The sequence below is a fragment of the Dermacentor variabilis genome, chromosome 9, assembly GCF_050947875.1.
Source record: "Dermacentor variabilis isolate Ectoservices chromosome 9, ASM5094787v1, whole genome shotgun sequence".
In the NCBI taxonomy this organism is placed as follows: domain Eukaryota; kingdom Metazoa; phylum Arthropoda; class Arachnida; order Ixodida; family Ixodidae; genus Dermacentor; species Dermacentor variabilis.
The window spans coordinates 141,985,652-142,004,526 of NC_134576.1; the positions used below are offsets into that span (position 1 = coordinate 141,985,652).

Genomic DNA, 18,875 nt, shown 5'->3' on the forward strand with positions numbered 1-18,875 from the left:
AAGAACCCTAAATAGTTTGAGGTTTGAACTCAAGCATGCGTAGTGTTTGATAACAAAAGTCACTCAAAAAATTTAGGGCTGCTTTATTTCCTTGCTTTTTGTGTGCTCTTTTTCTTTAGTCTTCGCTTGATTACAAAACTTAACCTGCTCCTGCTATAGGCGAGGTGTGCCAATTGGACAATCGTCCACTATCAGAACGGAAACCTTTAGGTCAGTGCTCCCAAATAACATCTGCGCTGAAGGCTTACTTGCGTTACTAAGGTTCCCGCGGTCTACGGGGCTTCACAACAAACTTTAGGCTCGCCACCTCCTACCGCTCCATAGCGTACGCGGTTTGTTTGTGGTCGTCTCTCCCTTCCACTCTTTCACTTATTATCTACCTTAACCGCCCGTGCAGGGTAGCCAACCAGAACTACCTCTGGTTAACCTCCCTGCCTTTATATGCATCATTTCTCTCTCTCTCTCTCTCCCTCCTTCTTGGCACTCAGGGTGGAACAAAAACAAATTCAGTGCTTCATGTGAATAAAATCAGTTGGAAGTCCACGCTCTTTCACTCTTTGCTTGTTTCGTATTTTCCTAAACCACTCCTGCGTTGCGGACGTCAACTTTTTTTTTTTTAGCGAGCATGTAAGAGCGCACCTGCACGACTCCATCAGAGAATGCAGACGCGGTGGCCCACCTTTGCGAATCGAACCCGCAACCTCTCGTTCAGCGGTGGAATGGTCGAGCTGGCAATCAGCAGTGGCAATTGCTGACGAGAACTTTGGCAGCAAGTCACAGTATTCAAACTGCGGCCTGGCCGTTAAACAGCCAGCAGTTTTGCAGTAGATAGAACTAAGCCTCTCCAGTTGTACCCCGGCGATGAACAAGAATCAGTTACACGGGTAGGCACTCGCCTCTCGTGGTATGTTCGTTCTCGCAGTAGTTGGTAGCAACAGTGTTTTCTAGTAATTGAGTGTTGTCGTGGGTAAGCAACACATCGGCGCCGACAGTGAAAGCGTTAATACAGCCATTCCCTTCAATGTTACACTGGCGCGCATAATAAATGAGCGTTGCACATCTGCCTATAGTAATGATTTATTCTAGACTTGTATTTAACTTGCAAGGTACAGCAGGCAGCCGTGAATGTAGCTGATAATAGTGGTCAAGAGGTGCGACTTTCACTGTGTGCTCAACGGTTGCCTCGAAACATTGCATTTACTTTATCTTACAAGTTTTACGCGAGCTGACGCTTTAGTTTTGTTTCGTGCAATGTTTTGTAATTGTAGCCACAGACAATCCAGTTAATAACCCAAGCAGTCCCTCGTTTGCAATGGGAGGTTATGGAATGAAATTTCGCCAGACAACAGTGTGCTCCAAAGTGAAAGTCTGGTCCGATTTGCGAGCCTGTGCATTCGTATGCACGAGTTTCATTCCACGTGGTAAACGAATTGCTTCACTTAAAAATTCACGCACGCAAAAGAACAGCGTTGCACATGCTGCGCTGACCGACATAAAACATTTCGTTTCCCAACCGCGGTGCAGCTGTGCTCGCCCATTCAACAAACTAAGCGACGAGTCTCTCAGCGTTTCGTGACAGAGGAATCCGTGAATTGTCTTGCGACTTGGCCGAAGGTCGGGCATTGTCTTCATGTCGAAACAGAACCCCAAAGAAAAGCTATTTCATTAATAATTTGACTAAGCGTACAAAATGAACCTGCTTGACTTGATGGTCCTCCCGGCTGTGCTTACGGTTATACTTCGCTGGCGTACAACCTCTAAATTAATATTAAATTCTAGGGTCTTACGTGCAAAAACCACTTTCTGATTATGAGGCACGCGGTAGTGTAGGACTCCGGAAATTTCGACCACCTGGGATTATTTAACGTGCACCTAAATCTAACTACACGGGTGTTTTTGCATTTCGCCCCCATCGAAATGCGGCCACCGTGGCTGGGGGCGCACAACGTCTGCTGTTGTCATTAAACTTTCTCTTCACTAAAGTACCAGCCTGGCACGACCTGTCACCGCACGGAACATGGTCCCGCAAGTACGGAAACATGCTTATGGCGAAAGTACTCTCGACCAAAACCATGCTAATTGCGAACCGAGTGCTGAAGCCCACTACGACGAAAAGGACTGAGTTGCATCTCGAAAGCAACATTTTTCAACCCGTAAGGTTGAAAAAAAATCAGCGTTGATAAGATGCTCTCCCCAGATACTTTGATGGAAGGCAAGGACCAGCAGTCACGAACTAAACGTCGGTTGTCAATCCTTGTGCAACAGTAAGAGTGGTAGCATAACTTAAATGCTCAGAAAAAAAAACTATCGCAGTGTTTAACATCTTTTTGAAAGATACTCAGGTGTTGCTTGCTGCAGAAAGACTTAGCCTTGCAAAATTAGCCAGCAATTGCTCCGCCTGAACGCCACCTGTCAAACGCGATACGGCCCGAAGCACTTCGCAGTCCAGCTAACACCAGGTATCAAAAACAGTTAGGGCTGGTACTAAAAAAAAATTATCAGCCCTTCCACTCTAAAGAAGGGAGAGCAACGAAGTTGTGGTGCGTTTTACCTCAGTCGACACATATATGAGTATAAAGGTATTATCATCATGGTCATTATTATTATTGCTATTATTATTATTGAAGGACACAGACAACGAATACATCTTTTGACTGTGGAGCGATTTAACCTTATTCTTTTAAAGTAGTGACGTATGCAAGTACCACCGCATGGTAGACGGGAATTCCACTATATTTACAGCTTTACTATGGATTACGTAATTCAGAAAAGTAGATGAAACTCGTCGTGATCGTACAGTCATTTTAGCGGCTAATTATCATATAATTTGTTTCGGTATAGTTTCGATAAACTGGAGTTACAGCCCCCTTCTCTAACGATACTCTCGCAGTAGACGGTCATGTATTGACAGTAGACGGGAACTCTGTAACGTTTAGAACTTCACTGTGAACTAATTATGACAAGTAAATGAAACTAATGATGGAATCTTCTTAGCGGCTAATTTCAGTATATGTTTTTTCCAAAATACCTACATTATATTGAGAGCTACGGAGCATTCGCGAGAAACTATAGCATTCGTGACACGACGCTATAGACGGACGGACATCGACCACCACCGGAGGGTTGCTATGTACAGCTTCGCTGTAAAGAAACAAAAAAGTTTCGAATCACAGGACAGCTCCTTGTCATAGAACTGCAGCAGCTGAAGGAGACAGGCGTAGACATGGTGATATATAGGCCAGTAGCTCAACCAGAGACATTTTAATCGGAAAACGCCTGCATGATGTAATGTAGTTCAGGTGGTACCATGAAATATTCCCAAAAAGGTGAAGCAGACGAAATGGCATAACGGGCTCTCACCGCGGTGACTCCTGTGTAATTGCTCTGTTCTGCCATCAATATATGAAAACATGACTCATGACCTCGAGCGTACCGGAATCTTGGAAGAACGCGAACATAATCCTAATGCATAAGAAAGGGGACGCCAAAGACTTGAAAAATTATAGACCGATCAGCTTACTGTTTGTTGCCTACAAAGTATTTACTAAGGTAATTGTAAATAGAATCAGGAACACCTTAGACTTCTGTCAACCAAAGGACCAGGCAGGATTCCGTAAAGGCTACTCAACAATAGACCATATTCACACTATCAATCAAGTGATAGAGAAATATGCGGAATATAAGCAACCGTTATATATAGCTTTCATTGATTACGAGAAAGCGTTTGATTCAGTCAAAACCTCAGCAGTCATGGAGGCATTACGGAATCAGGGTGTAGATGAGCCATATGTAAAAATACTGGAAGATATCTATAGCGGCTCCACAGCCACCGTAGTCCTCCATAAAGCAAGCAACAAAATCCCAATAAAGAAAGGCGTCAGGCAGGGAGATACGATATCTCCAATGCTATTCACAGCGTGTTTACAGGAGGTATTCAGAGATTTGGATTGGGAAGAATTGGGGATAAAAGTTAATGGAGAATACCTTAGTAACTTGCGATTCGCTGATGATATTGCCTTGCTTAGTAATTCAGGGGACCAATTGCAATGCATGCTCACTGACCTGGAGAGGCAAAGCAGAAGAGTGGGTCTAAAAATTAATATGCAGAAAACTAAAGTAATGCTTAACAGTCTCGGGAGAGAACAGCAATTTACAATAGGCAGCGAGGCACTGGAAGTCGTAAGGGAATACATCTACTTAGGGCAGGTAGTGACGGCGGATCCGGATCATGAGACGGAAATAATCAGAAGAATAAGAATGGGCTGGAGTGCGTTTGGCAGGCATTCCCAAATCATGAACAGCAGGTTGCCGTTATCCCTCAAGAGAAAAGTATATAATAGCTGTGTCTTACCAGTACTCACCTACGGGGCAGAAACCTGGAGGCTTACGAAAAGGGTTCTACTCAAATTGAGGACGACACAACGAGCTATGGAAAGAAGAATGATAGGTGTAATGTTAAGGGATAAGAAAAGAGCAGATTGGGTGAGGGAACAAACGCGAGTTAATGACATCTTAGTTGAAATCAAGAAAAAGAAATGGGCATGGGCAGGACATGTAATAAGGAGGGAAGATAACCGATGGTCATTAAGGGTTACGGACTGGATCCCAAGGGAAGGGAAGCGTAGCAGGGGGCGGCAGAAAGTTAGGTGGGCGGATGAGATTAAGAAGTTTGCAGGGACGGCATGGCCACAATTAGTACATGACCGGGGTTGTTGGAGAAGTATGGGAGAGGCCTTTGCCCTGCAGTGGGCGTAACCAGGCTGATGATGATGATATGAAAACAATTCTATAGCATGCGTAACAGTATGTGAAGCTGTAGTTATGTAGGCTTTGGTAGTTACATAATATCTTGCGCTACCTCCCTTGTTTCGGCAATGAAAGTGGCTGTGTATAAATGTTGGATTAATATGTGGCAACGACAGAACTCGCACAGTTGTCGTAGAAGGGCTCATTAAGCGTCTCATATACTAATCGACAAATCTATAATGCGGACAGTCACCAACAAACTGCTTCCACCGCCAAGATCAAGCTAATAACAACAGCAGCAGCAGCAAAAGTGATGAGGCGGATTTTCAGCTCAAATACGTGGGGCGCTAGTGGGTTTCGCAAACGGTGTGCATCATTGTCCACTGGTGCACGACATCACGCTACTATGTAAGAAAAAAACGATTAGGCCTAAACGATCGCCGGCTTCTACCTCGATTTGGAAAAGTGAGACATGGTGAGAACGTTACCTGGGTAGGACATCTTCAACTTATTGCACCGTACACTTAGCCAAACCACCGCGCAAGGACTCACGGCAAATTTCGGTGCAGCCTGGTGAGGGACTTGGCTACGAGCGCCCACGTCCTGAACCAGGCGTCCAGGAAGGGCTCCTTCTTGCGCACCGCATGCTTGTCGCTCAATTCCTGCGCCGTCATCGCGGGCAGCTGCTCTACGCTGGCACTGTTGCGTCGCACCAGGTGAGTCATGGAGTTGGCGGCCAAGGTCTCCTTGCTTGCAGCGAGGCTCGCCAGTGTCTTGCCGTTGGCCGCCTCAACGGCAGGTGGCGCCGGGACAACGACGTCGCCGTTCTCAGCCTGCTGCGGCTGCAGAGTGCCACCGACGCTGTGTCCGCCGTTGTGGTGGTTGTCGGCCATGCACAGCTTGAGGAAGACGTCCTCGAGAGTTAGCATGCCGTGCTGCTGCATCAGGTCGTCGGGCACCGCCTGTGCCAGGATTCGACCCTGGCGCATTAGGCCCACGAGGTTGGCCAGCCGGGCCTCCTCGATGTAGTGGGTCGTGATGATGACGCTGATGGACTCGCGGTGCGTCAGAGTGACCAGGTAGTGCCAGATGCTCTGTCGCAGCAGAGGATCCACGCCGACCGTCGGCTCGTCCAGAATGAGCAGTGGAGGCCGGTGAATCAAAGCGGCCGCGAGGCTGACGCGTCGCTTCTGTCCCCCGCTCAGGTTCTTCACTAGGCGGGTTTTCTCGGGCAAGCCCAGGAAGCGCACAAGAAAGGAGGTGCGCTCCTGGAGCACGTCGCTTTCTATCCTGAACAGCCGGCCGAAGTAAGTGAGCGTCTCGATTATCGAGAACTCCGGGTAGAGTGTGAGCTCCTGCGGCATGTAGCCCACACCGGGACCCGGGATGTAGCTGCCTGGCTGGCCCGGCTTGTGGCCGAACACGTGGACACTGCCATGCCAGGGCTTTAGTCGACCCACGATGCATCGCAGGAGGGTGGTCTTGCCGCAGCCGCTCGGACCCAGGAGTCCGTATCTGCAATTAAAGAAACGCAAAGTGTCATTACCCTTAACTTAGACGGAGACTTGCATCGATTCCAAAAAAACGGGGTCAACCAGCAGCTCCTTGCGGCACACATGAGGACAGACATTTAATTATCTGAAGTGGCGAGCAGACAAGAAGAACACGACTTAGAACGTGTGGCGCAGTAATTCAAGCAATTTTCATGTGAGTGTACTGGAAAAACATGACTCGTCCACACACTCTTCATGGTATAATCACTGGTATGCTTTTAATTTTTAAACGTCTTCAGTTAATAAGGAAACTCGGTACAAACAATTTGGAAGTAGAGCTTTGTGCCACTATCAAGTTCTCTTATGAACGACATTGTTTTGGTACAAACTGGCGAAATGCAATGTTCAAATTATCTCAGTAATGACCTTTTCTCAATATGTGAAGTGAAATTACCAATAGTCTTCTTTAGCGGTATCAAAGCTTGGCACTCCAAATATTGTAGCTTCCGCAAACATTTGTCGAGGCCTGGTTGGAGGATTAACTGTGTGACGCCACTATGTAATATAGTCAACTTAACTGAAATGTAACGCGCACTCCAGTAACCTCTGGACGGTGTCGAGCTGCCTTGCTGCTAGTGCTGGCTCTTTATTTAACCAGAATATGGTAAATGAAAACGTTATCTCCATGAACAAATTTACATGTAGTATCACAAAGATACGATGCGCCTACAATTGTCTGGAATCATAAAGACCAGTAACGCATGTCTTCTGCCATGTTATACAGAGACGTGCTGGCTTGAATGAAAAACTCGTGAAGTTGGCGGCCTGGCATGTTACTCTCGATGTCCGGTGAAATAACGTTACACACTAAGGACACAAACACAGGAGCGACATACATATAATATGCACATAAAGAAAGGACGTCTGAATGCCTATATCCATTCACATATCTGCGCACAAAATGCCGCGAAACTTTCATGTGAGATGCTATTCACGCTAAATGTCCCCAAACGAGTTAGCATCTTGCTGCTAAGATGATATACTATGTGATATACCATAGTGAGTCACATTGTTATAACGTTGTGGCTCGCGGCTGCGCTCATACAGAGATGCTCATATAACCGGTGGATTGAAAGTGTGTGCGAGTGCTTTATTTGCGACACAATGGCAGCTAAAGCGTGCTGTGTCAGGAGTCAAGACGAGTGTTATAGAACCGAGAGCGAGTAGGGGAGCGATAGTAGAGCGAGGAACCGGTGCAGATCCTTGAAGGGAAACCTATATATACGCACTGATTAAGCACTAGTTCGGCTGGGGAGAGCTACCACTCGGATCCAAATAGGTCATCCTAAAATCTTCGCTTTCGGTGCATCACAAGACATGTGCGGTCGTTGGCAGCGGCCAACTGGCTGCTCACAGGAAGTGCGTGCGTGCTGCGGTCGTACAAGTGGTTTCAATAACTTCGCTTCAACTTTGTATTACGCAACGCGATGTGAATCACTGTGCGCTTTCACGCCGCGGCTTCATACTTCCTATAAAAACACGCTCCTCCGTTAGCGAAAAAAAAGAGAGAGAACAGAACAGCCGTACTCACATCTTGCCCTCGGGCAGACTGAGGTCGATGCCCCTGAGTGTCTCGACGGCGCTCTTGCCGCGACCGTAGGAGACGCGCAGTCCGCGAACGTCGACGACCAGCCTCGACGGCGGGGGAGACGTGGCGAACACCGGCTTGCCGTTGGGGGCCGCGGACAGCACCGGCATGGCAGCCGCGAGTGCCTTGCCGTTGACGAGCGGTCCCGCTGCTCCGGGTGCCGTCGTCGGGAACTGCGAAGGTAGCACAGAAGCGGCATCGTAGCCGTTGTTGGTTCCACAGTGGGCATTCCGTATCCGGGCCTCGGGCAGGATCCTGGAAGGCGCATCTAGAGCGTGGCGGCTGGACGCGGCAGAAGACGACGTGTACGCGGCGGCGCGTCCCTTGACGGCAGGCCGGTCCGAGCGGTGGTGGTGGTAGCCGCGTTGCAGCCGACCGCCCGAGTGCATGCTAGGCCAGGCCCGGCTCGCCACTGAACTAATGACCCAGAAGCCCCGCCGAGGGGTCCGCCGCCGCTATACGGGACCCGCGAGGGGGACCTCCTCTCTCCGCACCTCGAAAACGCGGGTGCCTCTTGCGGCGTCGTCCTCGCCCCCCTCCCTCGCCGCGCCACTAGGCTACATTCCGTTGCGGGTCTCGCAGCGCGCCGTTATAACAGCTGGCTGTTGCCGTCGAAAGAAGAGCGTGCACTTGGCCGAGACCGCGAGCGGCACACGTTGTCGTTCGGCGGCGATGTTCAGCGGCGCGTCGTCGTCGCGCTCGTGCGACGTTGCGGTGTTTCACGAGCTGACGCAATCGTTTTATTTAGCTCGTTCTTTTTTTTTTTTTTTGCAGCCTTCGCTCTCTTTTTATGCGAAAGCGACGTTTCGCGTGAGCGCGAGCCGGATTTCGAAAATTCAGCTGACAGCGGTAGCAGCAGCGGCGACGGGTTCTGAAAGAGGTGAGACTCCGCGCGGTAGCGGTCTTGGAAGTCGTGCGAGTGTCGCTTCGTTTTGAGCGCAGACGGTAGGATGTCATATGGACGTTTGAGGCATATAAGCAGCACACGTGCCTCAAGGGAGAGTGTGCGCGAGTACATCGCCACCGAGCGTTTAGACTGGCGATGCACCGCGGCCTGAGGAGCCACAGCCGCGCAAGCGCAGATATTGTGTGGAACGCAGGATGGTAAGTGACGCAGCGTAAAAGCGAAGATGTTTTTTTTTTACTTTCCCGTGGCGAAACCGATGACTGAGGGTTCCTAGCTGATTAAAAAAGTAATGGCACTTCTGACGTCAAGTGGGCGGGAAAGGGGGGGGGGGTCAAATAAATGCATTCATGAGTCTCTGCCGCCTTGAGCAATCCGCTAGTTCACGTTGTGATAATTGGCTCAATATACAAAGTGGAGAAAACAAACATTTACCAAAACAAATAGCAACAAAACCTAGCTGCCCACATAGATGAAATGGCATTGGGTTATTTAACTAGATTGCCAATACGGCTGCAAAATATGACTTTTCTCGAATGATTTTCTCCCTGCAAAGTAGCAAGTGGGCATTTACATACTGGCAGAGAGGAACCTGCTTTTCATTAACGGACATTTCTTTTTCTTTTCGCGATGACACGTTCTCTACGGTAAAACAGTAAACGTATACTGCTAGTTTCTTGCATTTCACGCAGGTGGTTAACAGAAGTCTACATGGAACATTTTCAAACGCGCAGCACACCAGCCTCTGGCAAAATTGCGACTGCTTATGTGAAACAACCATACAGACTAATTATATACTGCCAGTGGTACCGGTGCTAAAAGCACACCTGTGAAACTACAGAAGGAACCACATGATTTCACATTCCAGGTGAAATGGCAACACCATCTCTTGCTACATATAACTTCATTTCGTTTAATTGCGCGCGCTCGTCGTTATAGGGTACACGCACGTATATCGTATGTGTAGGAACAGATATGCGCAGTAAGCCGACTGATCTAGCGGTGTTTAACGTCGCAAAGCAATACAGACGCTATCAGAGAGGCCATAGTGAATGGCTCCGCATTACTTTTGACCACTCGGGTTTCCTTAAAATGCCCACAATGCTCGGTGCCCGAGCGCTTTCTGTTTTCATCGCAATGAGGCCGGCGCTGCTGTGAATCGTAAACGAGACCTTGTGTGCAGCAGCACAACTCTATAAACATGGAGCAACCATGGCGATTGCCCATGAAAACGTAAACTTATGCCACCTACCTCAAGCATTATCTTCATTCATAGGGATCACGATGATAATTTTTTTTCGTTCAGCTTTCATCTGTCCAGGAATGCAGGCTGTGTTATCAGACACGCATGGTCAATTTCTTTCATAAAAGTGCCCTCGAAGGTCGATTTAGCGCCGCCTTTAACATCGCTTTTGTGGTCGAGTGTATTATGAGTGCACGACATGTTTCGAAAGGTAGTTTCGTTTTGTTCACCTCTCCTGTACACCGTGAGGTCGACGTCCCTTTGTAGCCGGAAACCGACAAAAAGTTTATAGACCGTGTTTTCCGCAGTGTTTAAAAAAAAAGAACTCGCAGCAGTTTCGCCCGAATGTCAATGCACCGATTGAGACAGCAAACTAGTAGATATATATACGAACTAAGGATACCATTTTTATCGGCCTTATAAACTTGTAAACATTCGCTTACAAATTAACGATGATGTAGTGTGTAAGCGCGAGTGAACGAGGACGTAGAAAGAAATATACGCAGTGATAGCGCTACTATGTTTCTTTCTACGTCCTCGTTCAGTCGCGCTTACACATTCTATCAGATTCAAACCAACTATCCCGCCAACGTGTTTTAACTAAATTAACAAGCCCGGTGTCACGTGCGCACAGGTAAACATGAACACATCTCGCTCGATGAGCGCGGAAACTCGCTGTCAAGATGCTGGAGTGAAGAATCGCGGCAGCTGCAGCGATCGAATCGACCTTCGTGAGTCTCTCGCTTCAGCGCGAACGAAACGTCGAAGGCACAACAGCGCACATTGCGATGTCGTAGTCGATGTCGCATGTCGATGTCGTGGCCCGCCCGGCCGCGTCGGAAGCAGCAGCCGCCGGAAAATGCCTCCCCTCCCTCCTTCCCTCGCCTCACACCCGTGCCTCGCGCGCGACAGCAGAGGGCGCGCTCACTGCCCGCCTTCCTCGCTGCCACACGCGAGGTTGAGCCCTCGCACGCTTTCACTCGCACATACAGCAGACTGCGACGATTTTGTCGCCCTTGGACTTTATACGGAACCTCACGGCGACGACAGAAATGCGCCTGGAGTGTCCATACAATTGCCATCGCAATAAAAACAACGTACTAGAGCGCTCACTATGAGCTACAACGCGCGAGCAAGCGCTCTCGCAAGTTGGATAGTGGATTGGCGTCGTGCTTCCGACTCGAAGGAAGAAGGTTCCACTCACTATTGCATACCCGCCGTGGTTGCTCAGTGGCTATGGTGTTGGGCTGCTGAGCACGAGGTCGCGGGATCGAATCCCGGCCACGGCGGCCGCATTTCGATGAGGGCGAAATGCGAAAACACCCGTGTGCTTAGATTTAGGAGCACGTTAAAGAGCCCCAGGTGGTCTAAATTTCCGGAGTCCTCCACTACGGCGTGCCTCATAATCAGAAAGTGGTTTTGGCACGTAAAACCCCAAATATTATTATTATTACTTACTATTGCAGACATCGTCCGTTTATTCCTGCCTTCGCCTTCTCTCCCAAGCTTATAAGGGCGAAATCCTTGTTTCTCGAACAGAATCTGAACAAAGCGGCAGCCGCCTTTTGCGCTATCTGCGTATCATTCATACTGCTGAAAATGAAATATGCCGTCGCCTCAGAATTATGCTCGGTTTATCACCCCTAAGGTGTCGTCACACAGCCTTCTTCATTATCGTTCAATGCCTACATTTGTCCCTTCTCTCTTTCCGTGTGCAATCCCAATATTTGCAATATAAACGTCGCTGCGAACTCGCTCGAATTGGAAACATGTATACAAATGAAAGAAAAAAGAAAGCAAGGAGCAGGATGGCAACGACTACCGCTGGGCATTAATATGAAGACACGATTTTCACTTGGAACAAACGTACGAATAATGTTCAATGAAAAACCAAACGGTGTTCTTACTATTCGAGGCAGGCATTTGATATTCCGTAGTACTTATTGTCAATGGAATAAATACATTCTTGAAAAAAAAAGAAGAACGAGAAGCCTGCCGATGTGGATACTGGAGCTCATATCGATCGCTAAATGTACAAACTCCTAAACAGATGCGCACACACAAAAAAAATTGCATTGACGACGATCTGTTGCCAATTAGACAACGACGACTTTCTGAAGCACATGTCTTGTGCAGCAGGTGTGCTTTATTAAAATGTTTTCAGTAATCATAAGTACCAATGCCATTACGTTCGTCTGATGTGAATACTGTTCGACAGGTGCGAATTCAGTTTTCAAAAACAAAAAAAGCAAAAAAAAAAACGAAACTGACGTGTTTTGCAAACTCTAGGCGAAGAAGAGCACATGAGATGGCGATGGGCATACATACAAGCACGCGAACCATGAACTATGTGCACAGTGCTCACAGAATAAGCGTCTGCATGAATCCGACCCATTCGGTTTGTTGGGAAGGAATTTGGTCCTCTGGATTATGTATATGAGAACGCGTTGGGCCAGCCGGCTTCTGACTCGCTTGTCTCCGTGAGTTCATCCAGAACAAACTAATGTATCTTACTTTTTTCAGGAAAGACCATACCATGTATTCGTTACGATTGAAAACTGTGCGATCCGGTAAGTATTCATGTGATTTGCACAGTGCTTACGAAATTAGTGGGATTACAGGAAAAGTGCAAAATACAGCAATTGTCCTATGATGCTGTGCGCGTTTTTTCGTGAGAATTGTACAAATCGCAATATCAATACATTCGTATCCACGCAATACATTCAGTTCCTGGAGAATTAGTTGTTCTTGAGAACCAAGTTTGCGAAGAAATCTACGTCCTTCCAATTCGCACTGCCTAGCCCCAGTGATCTGCTGGCCTGGATATTTGCGACTACTAGATAGCTACTCCGATACAACACGACATAGTGGCACGTTTGGATCATACTAGCACGTCTTTACTTATGTGCGTATGTATATGCAAAAAAACGATGGAAAATATGCCAAACCGAAAATATGTGTCGCAGCAAACACGCGGGATCCCACGGTCGATCGCCACTTCACTAAATTATACTCACGACGAGCACAATGACCATTAAGACGTTGTACTGGCTGTTTGATATTTACGCTGAAAAACGCCACTGCAATTAGATAAGTCTGTGAACAGTATTGCTAGATAAGAATCGAAATAAGGAAAGAATCGCGCATCAGGAGATTGCGACCAAAGGAACCCGCCTAATAGGAATAACATGGCAATACGAGTGCAGACTTCTGCATTGACTCAGGTGCGGAAGCTTCCTTCGCTTTTCTGAAGGAACGAATTACAGCGGATTCTGCAGAAACTGCCTCGAAACACAGTGAACGCGTAACTGCTGTGCGTCAGACCGCCAACGAAGTTCTCTTTCCTTTTATTTCTTTATCTTCCCGCCACGCATGGCAGGCGCAGTGCCTTTGCGCTACAGCGTTCGGTTGCCTTTTCTTCCAAACTAGATGTAGCGAAGGCCTTCTTGCACGCTCTCCGCTGGTGCTGTGGCAGTGCACTGCTCTATCGAGGAAGTGATGGACCCACTGCGGCGGCTAGATGGTGCGAGAGAGGAGAGTTTTGCGAGGGAAAAACCGGTCAGGTGGCCAGTCCTCGCAGCTGAGAAAAAGCATGAAAAAAAGAAGTACTCTCTTGTTCACGGCTTCTTCGCAGTCCTCTCTCGCTGCTTTCTGTAACCATCCTCCTCCCCCCTCGTACACCCTCCGCGCTTCAGTGGTGACCTCAGGCAAACGCTCTGGTTTCGCCGAGCTGTGACGTCACAGAGGCAATAATAATAATAAGCCGCTTTCGCGACCTGACGACGCAAACCGCACTTCCGCCCCGATTCTCCCCCGGGGCCAACTCCTCTCTCGTTTGGTCGCCACTGATGTCTTTCTTCTTTTGTCAAGTTTGTGAGCAACTGCCCGGCAATGTTGCGCTTTCGCTGTCTTCTTGCTTTCGGAGCACATAGGGTGAATAGCGTCAATCGAAGGTCACCTGCATCCTCATAGTTCCTCCTGATGAGTGCGCCATTATTGACGTGTATGTATGAACTGTAGTAACATGTGCACTTATTTCGCACCGTGTAAAAGGTTCGTTTTAGTTTTTGCCAGGTACCGACTGCACGTATTGCATTCACAATCTGCACTGCGCGTAATGTTACTTTCATACATGTGACAGGCAGCTGCTTCGCGCTATCCTCCTGTTAACCTAGCATGGTACATGTGCTTGAATTACTCGATGTCTTATTACATTGTTATCTTTTTCAAAGCCTTTAGTTTTTGTTCGCTTTAGTATATAATTGCAGGATAGCTGGTTCTTTAGAGGTTTATTGTCTCAGGCTGACGTCATTAAAATAACAGCGGTCAAGCTAATGCAGTCAATCACCGATTCCCGCAGTGGATGAGGTGGCCCGAGCTGGTTGTCGGTGACGGTATTATGCGTAAAGCGTGGCTCGATTCTGTCGCTGTAGGGCACGTAGTTGGTGGACTAAATCAGTGGTTCGGTGCGTCACGTGAACACAACTTCAACGGTGATACAAAAAGGAAAAGAGAAAGAACGAACACGAATTAAACGGAAGATACAGGCAGTAACTTCCAACTATTTTGTGCAAGACATGGGTCAACGAATTGAACGAATCGTTACAAAATTTGTCCCCCGGTAGAACACTGCCTGATAAAGTGCTACATTTCCTGCGTATGTTCACGCTGCCGGCACGTCTGAGGTGTCACAGTCTTGCGCTGTTTGGTTGCGATGCGCTTCCTTTTTTTGCGATGCCATTGACTTCGGGGGTGACCGCGGTTTATGACGCTGTCGGCGATGATAGTTCGGCTTGATGATAGAATTGCAATTAGTTGAACTGTAGCGTGTTTTAATTTTTTAATTTGTCTTGATATGATTACCCACCAAGTCCGCATCGCAAACCTGGATTACTTTTTCAAAAACAAAAACAATGATGTCCGACTGGTTTGTCGCACATACACACGCGCGGCTTAAATTGTGGATCCGGGACCTCAACTTAAGTGTGACGTCATGCTTACGCATTTCTCTCGCATTTACCGATAAATCGCCGTTGACTTCTTGTAGGCGTGTCATGAATTTACCCCTGTCCTATCCACTTTTTCATAAATTAAGGAAAAGTGAGCATATCGAGTTAGAGTATAGTGGCAGAATGATCATTTGGTTTTTCGCACTTCCAAGTGGCGCATGGGATCATGACTTTATTCTTGCAGCAGAAGTTGGCAGTCCGCGCTCTGCCCTATCCTCATTCCTCTGCCCTATCCTTCTGGCTTTGCATTTTGCCCAGTACGTTACTTGGTCCTGCCTGCTTTGGAGGTCACGCGTAGAGATGCAAGTTCAAAGGTAGATGGAAGGAACGCCACGTGCGGCATTGCTTGGTCTCTGACGGAACCCATTTTGCGAGTTTTCTTAGAAGTGAGCTCAGCCCGATTCCAACTACGTGACGCTGACCAGCGCCTTTGTGCCGGCACTTCCATTCCGTCCCCTCAAGAGCACCTTGCTTCAGATAAAGTCTGCAGAAAATAAGCTGTAGCTTAAACGGAACGCCGCAGTGCAACGGAATCACAAAATCATCTAGTGAGGAGGACGAAACGTACGCAGGTCGGCTGCGCAACAGTCTTGCTCCAGGAACTGTTTCCTTTAATTTCTTTCCCGGGGAGCCACTCTTTCCCAAAATTTACTGTCGCAGCTGTCATTCAAAATAAAGTAGCTCCTCACTTGTTTTCAATAAAGAACTCTCCCCGCGCTCATCACAACCTTCCACGAGACCCTCGATGCCACGTCGAGGGCAGGGGTGCGGGCGGAGCAGTGACCTTCCAGTTTAAAGCGAATGTTTCTTTGCTGCAGCTGCAGCTAGTACCCAGCAAACCGGGCTTTATAGAAACACTATGCTGACGAACAAAGTAAAGCGAGTAAGCGCACCTCTGTTCTGCGTAATAATTAAACGTTCGGAAGTATCGCGCGAAGGCGAAGCATTGAAAGCGACAGCAAGGTCTAGCGTTGCACTCGAGCTCCTCGCATGTTATAGTGCACGCGGAGGCGACATGGCGCTTCGCAGCGTATACAGCAGCAGATACCAGGCTTATCACAGCGCTGGCGCGACGAATGCCTCTGTCACGACGTCTCAGTGAACGTCGGTCTCTAGCACCTGCACAGTGCATGAGACAGACGGAAAAAAAAAATGTTGGAATCTATAAAGCTTCGCTTGACATAGATCCCAACATTTGCATCTACACATGTATATATCTTAATAAATGCAGAACGGAGCCTGCCGACAAGAGCTTTTCTTTGTAGGATAGTCGTGCAGGGCTTCCGACCACGCGGTATTTACAACTCATCTACTGACGCACCGTAATGTCAACGGAAGCATGCGGTACAGATGGAGATGAATACATTGAGCGGAACCTTAATTATTCTATATACGACTATGAGGTGAACTTCGACAGCTGTTTAATCATCGATTGTGATTCGAGAAGGTTGGTTCTTTGTTTATTGGAAAATGTGATTAACTTTATTCACAGTCATATTTGGGTCTTTGTAGTTGCCATTTTCTGATCATGGCCTATGTGTTCTTTCATGAAAAAGGTCACAAAAGCCCTTCTGCGTTTCTTGAAGGACACTGGACTGTATGAACGCTTTTGACCGCTCTGCGACTGACTGAATTTTTGTTTTCTCTCGTTATCTGTTCTTCCCTTTTTCCCCTCCCCTAGTGTAGGGTAGCCGACCGGGAACGTCCTTGGTTAACCTCCCTAACGAGAGGTAGGGAGGTTAACCTCTTCGTTTCTCTGACAACAAAGCAAAATTGTCCTCTAGCAAGTTCCAACTAAACAGATAAGTTCTTGAGAAACGTATTCAGGTACGTTTCCAATGTACGATAAGAACGCATTCACAGTACGGCGTCTATGTGCATTAGAATAACAAGCATAGCTTTAATTAAAATCACATTGAGTGCGGTGAAGGTTGAAAAAAATGGTACCGCCACTGTCCACCCAGCGTTTTAAATTGAGCCATTCATCGAAAAAGAAAATATGAAAAGACATTAGGAGGGCGCTTAGGCTTCGCCTTTGGGAGTGGAACGCGACAGCGTTCAAAGACCTCTTACTGCTTTTCACGCTTCCCGGCAACTGCAAATGCAGCTGTAACGTTTACCGGACCGGCTGCGAACGCTATGCACGGAGGCGAAAAGCGACCTCTTGCGTGGGTCGATTTCCTGTTATTGTTTCGCACTTTTAATGTTTCAGTCTGAGAAGAGCTAACAAAGGACATGCGCTGTCGGTGCTTTCTTTTTTTTTTTTTCATTACATTTGTTTGTGGGCTGCCCTTCAAAATTCCGAGGAATATCTTTGTAAAGAATGAAAGACAAGGTATGAGCAATTTTGGTGGGCTCCTTAACGGGATCCTCAACGCTTTTGCGTTGAAAGAACCCTCTGCTTTACCACACATTCCGGCGCACGCGTCTGACGCCGCAGTTGAATCATGGCAAGATGCTGTAGGCCAAGTGCCCCTGCGCGATGGTTCGTGCTTCATCGCTGGGGGCGATAGATCAAAGCAATCGAAATCGCCTTCATAGAATATTTACTACAATCTTAACTCGACCCCATTTTGCCCTTATCAAAACAACCCCCACAAACAGGGCTTGCTATCGCTAAAGTCAAGGAAAGCTAAATGCCTATCTCGGTGCCATAGGTTCGACAAGTCACTTGTCATTACCATGACGAGTGACTCATTACCGAGGGTCACACCGGCATGTCCCTCCGACCTTTTTCGAGCCCACACCCTATAGTCACGATAACTTTCGCTCATTGAGCTCGACCCACATTGCGATTTTTCAGTGGGACCGGTCTGAAGTCTAGAATACCTGAACACATCCAATCAGCATCGACTGAACATTGCGTGAAAGCGTTAGTGTTGCTAAACTGGGCATTTGAGTGTTGATTTAGCGCGAATAAAGCTTTCTAGTAAAGCTAGAAATATTAAGCGAGTGCTCTCCCACAATCCTGACAAGCCGAATAAAAAAAATAAATACCCTGTGCTTTGTGCGAGCGCTACAGTGGAGGAGCTCGTGCACATAATGCTCTGAACGTCTTTTTTATTCCTTTTTGAAGTAGTGCATAGCATACAACGGACAAAGGAAGCTGATTGCTGCACTTGGACCATGGCATATTTAGAGGTGGAGGACTTCATTTTAGGCACCTAAATGTGCATAATGATGCTTAAATAGGGCCACGTGTACGGCCGCATGTGGCTCGCGTACTCGTGATCCTCTGACACAAATCCGCCGACACCGCAAGCCTTATTGGACCGAGAGGACTGTCGGGTTACACAGTCGTCCGCAGTGATTAATCGTACAGAAACATTAAACGAAATCTGTGTGCCAGTGTCATCACGACAAACCATCACGTTTAGGGCTAATTTTCATTACCACGTGAAGTCTCTGATTGGGGTATGTCGATGTGCGAAACCATGCCGGAATAGGCATGACAATCGTTAGGATAGCGCCGCTGACCTTTTCATGATAAACACGCAGCGGGCGGCAATCAGACGACGGGAATGAATAAGCGGCGCATTGCCTTTCCACGTGCATCAGATAATCCCTGCATACGCGAGAAAACCTTGAGATTAGTTGTTCTTGCGCCGGGTCAATTGAACAGTTAAGAAAGATGCAGGGATAAACGCAGCGCACGTACACAAGAGGCAACCGGACAGCATTTGCAGAAAAGGAACAAAGCCTCAGGTAAGGCACCGCCGTTGGCTCTCATCGCAGTCCCATGGCCCGAATACTCGGGCTTCACGACATCATTTGGTTTAGAACAAAAAGTAACGGCACAGGCACCGCTAATGACACGAGCGCGCGAAATGCC

At 47.7% G+C, this 18,875-nt stretch overlaps 1 protein-coding gene across 3 annotated transcripts in view; it reads right to left on the bottom strand.

Annotated features, from left to right (window-relative positions):
• Nucleotides 1–18,875, bottom strand: part of LOC142557708 (ABC transporter G family member 23-like) — a 76,017-nt gene that overhangs the window by 10,895 nt on the left and 46,247 nt on the right. For 2 of the 3 annotated variants that reach the window (XM_075669751.1, XM_075669750.1), the window contains exons 2-3: nt 7,831–8,060; nt 5,299–6,261 (exon numbers count right to left, since the gene is read on the bottom strand). In XM_075669751.1, coding sequence (XP_075525866.1) covers nt 5,299–6,261; nt 7,831–8,060 — 1,193 coding nt within the window. Of the gene's footprint in view, nt 1–5,298; nt 6,262–7,830; nt 8,580–18,875 lie in introns of those variants that run through there. The other variant, XM_075669749.1, reaches the window with a different exon arrangement.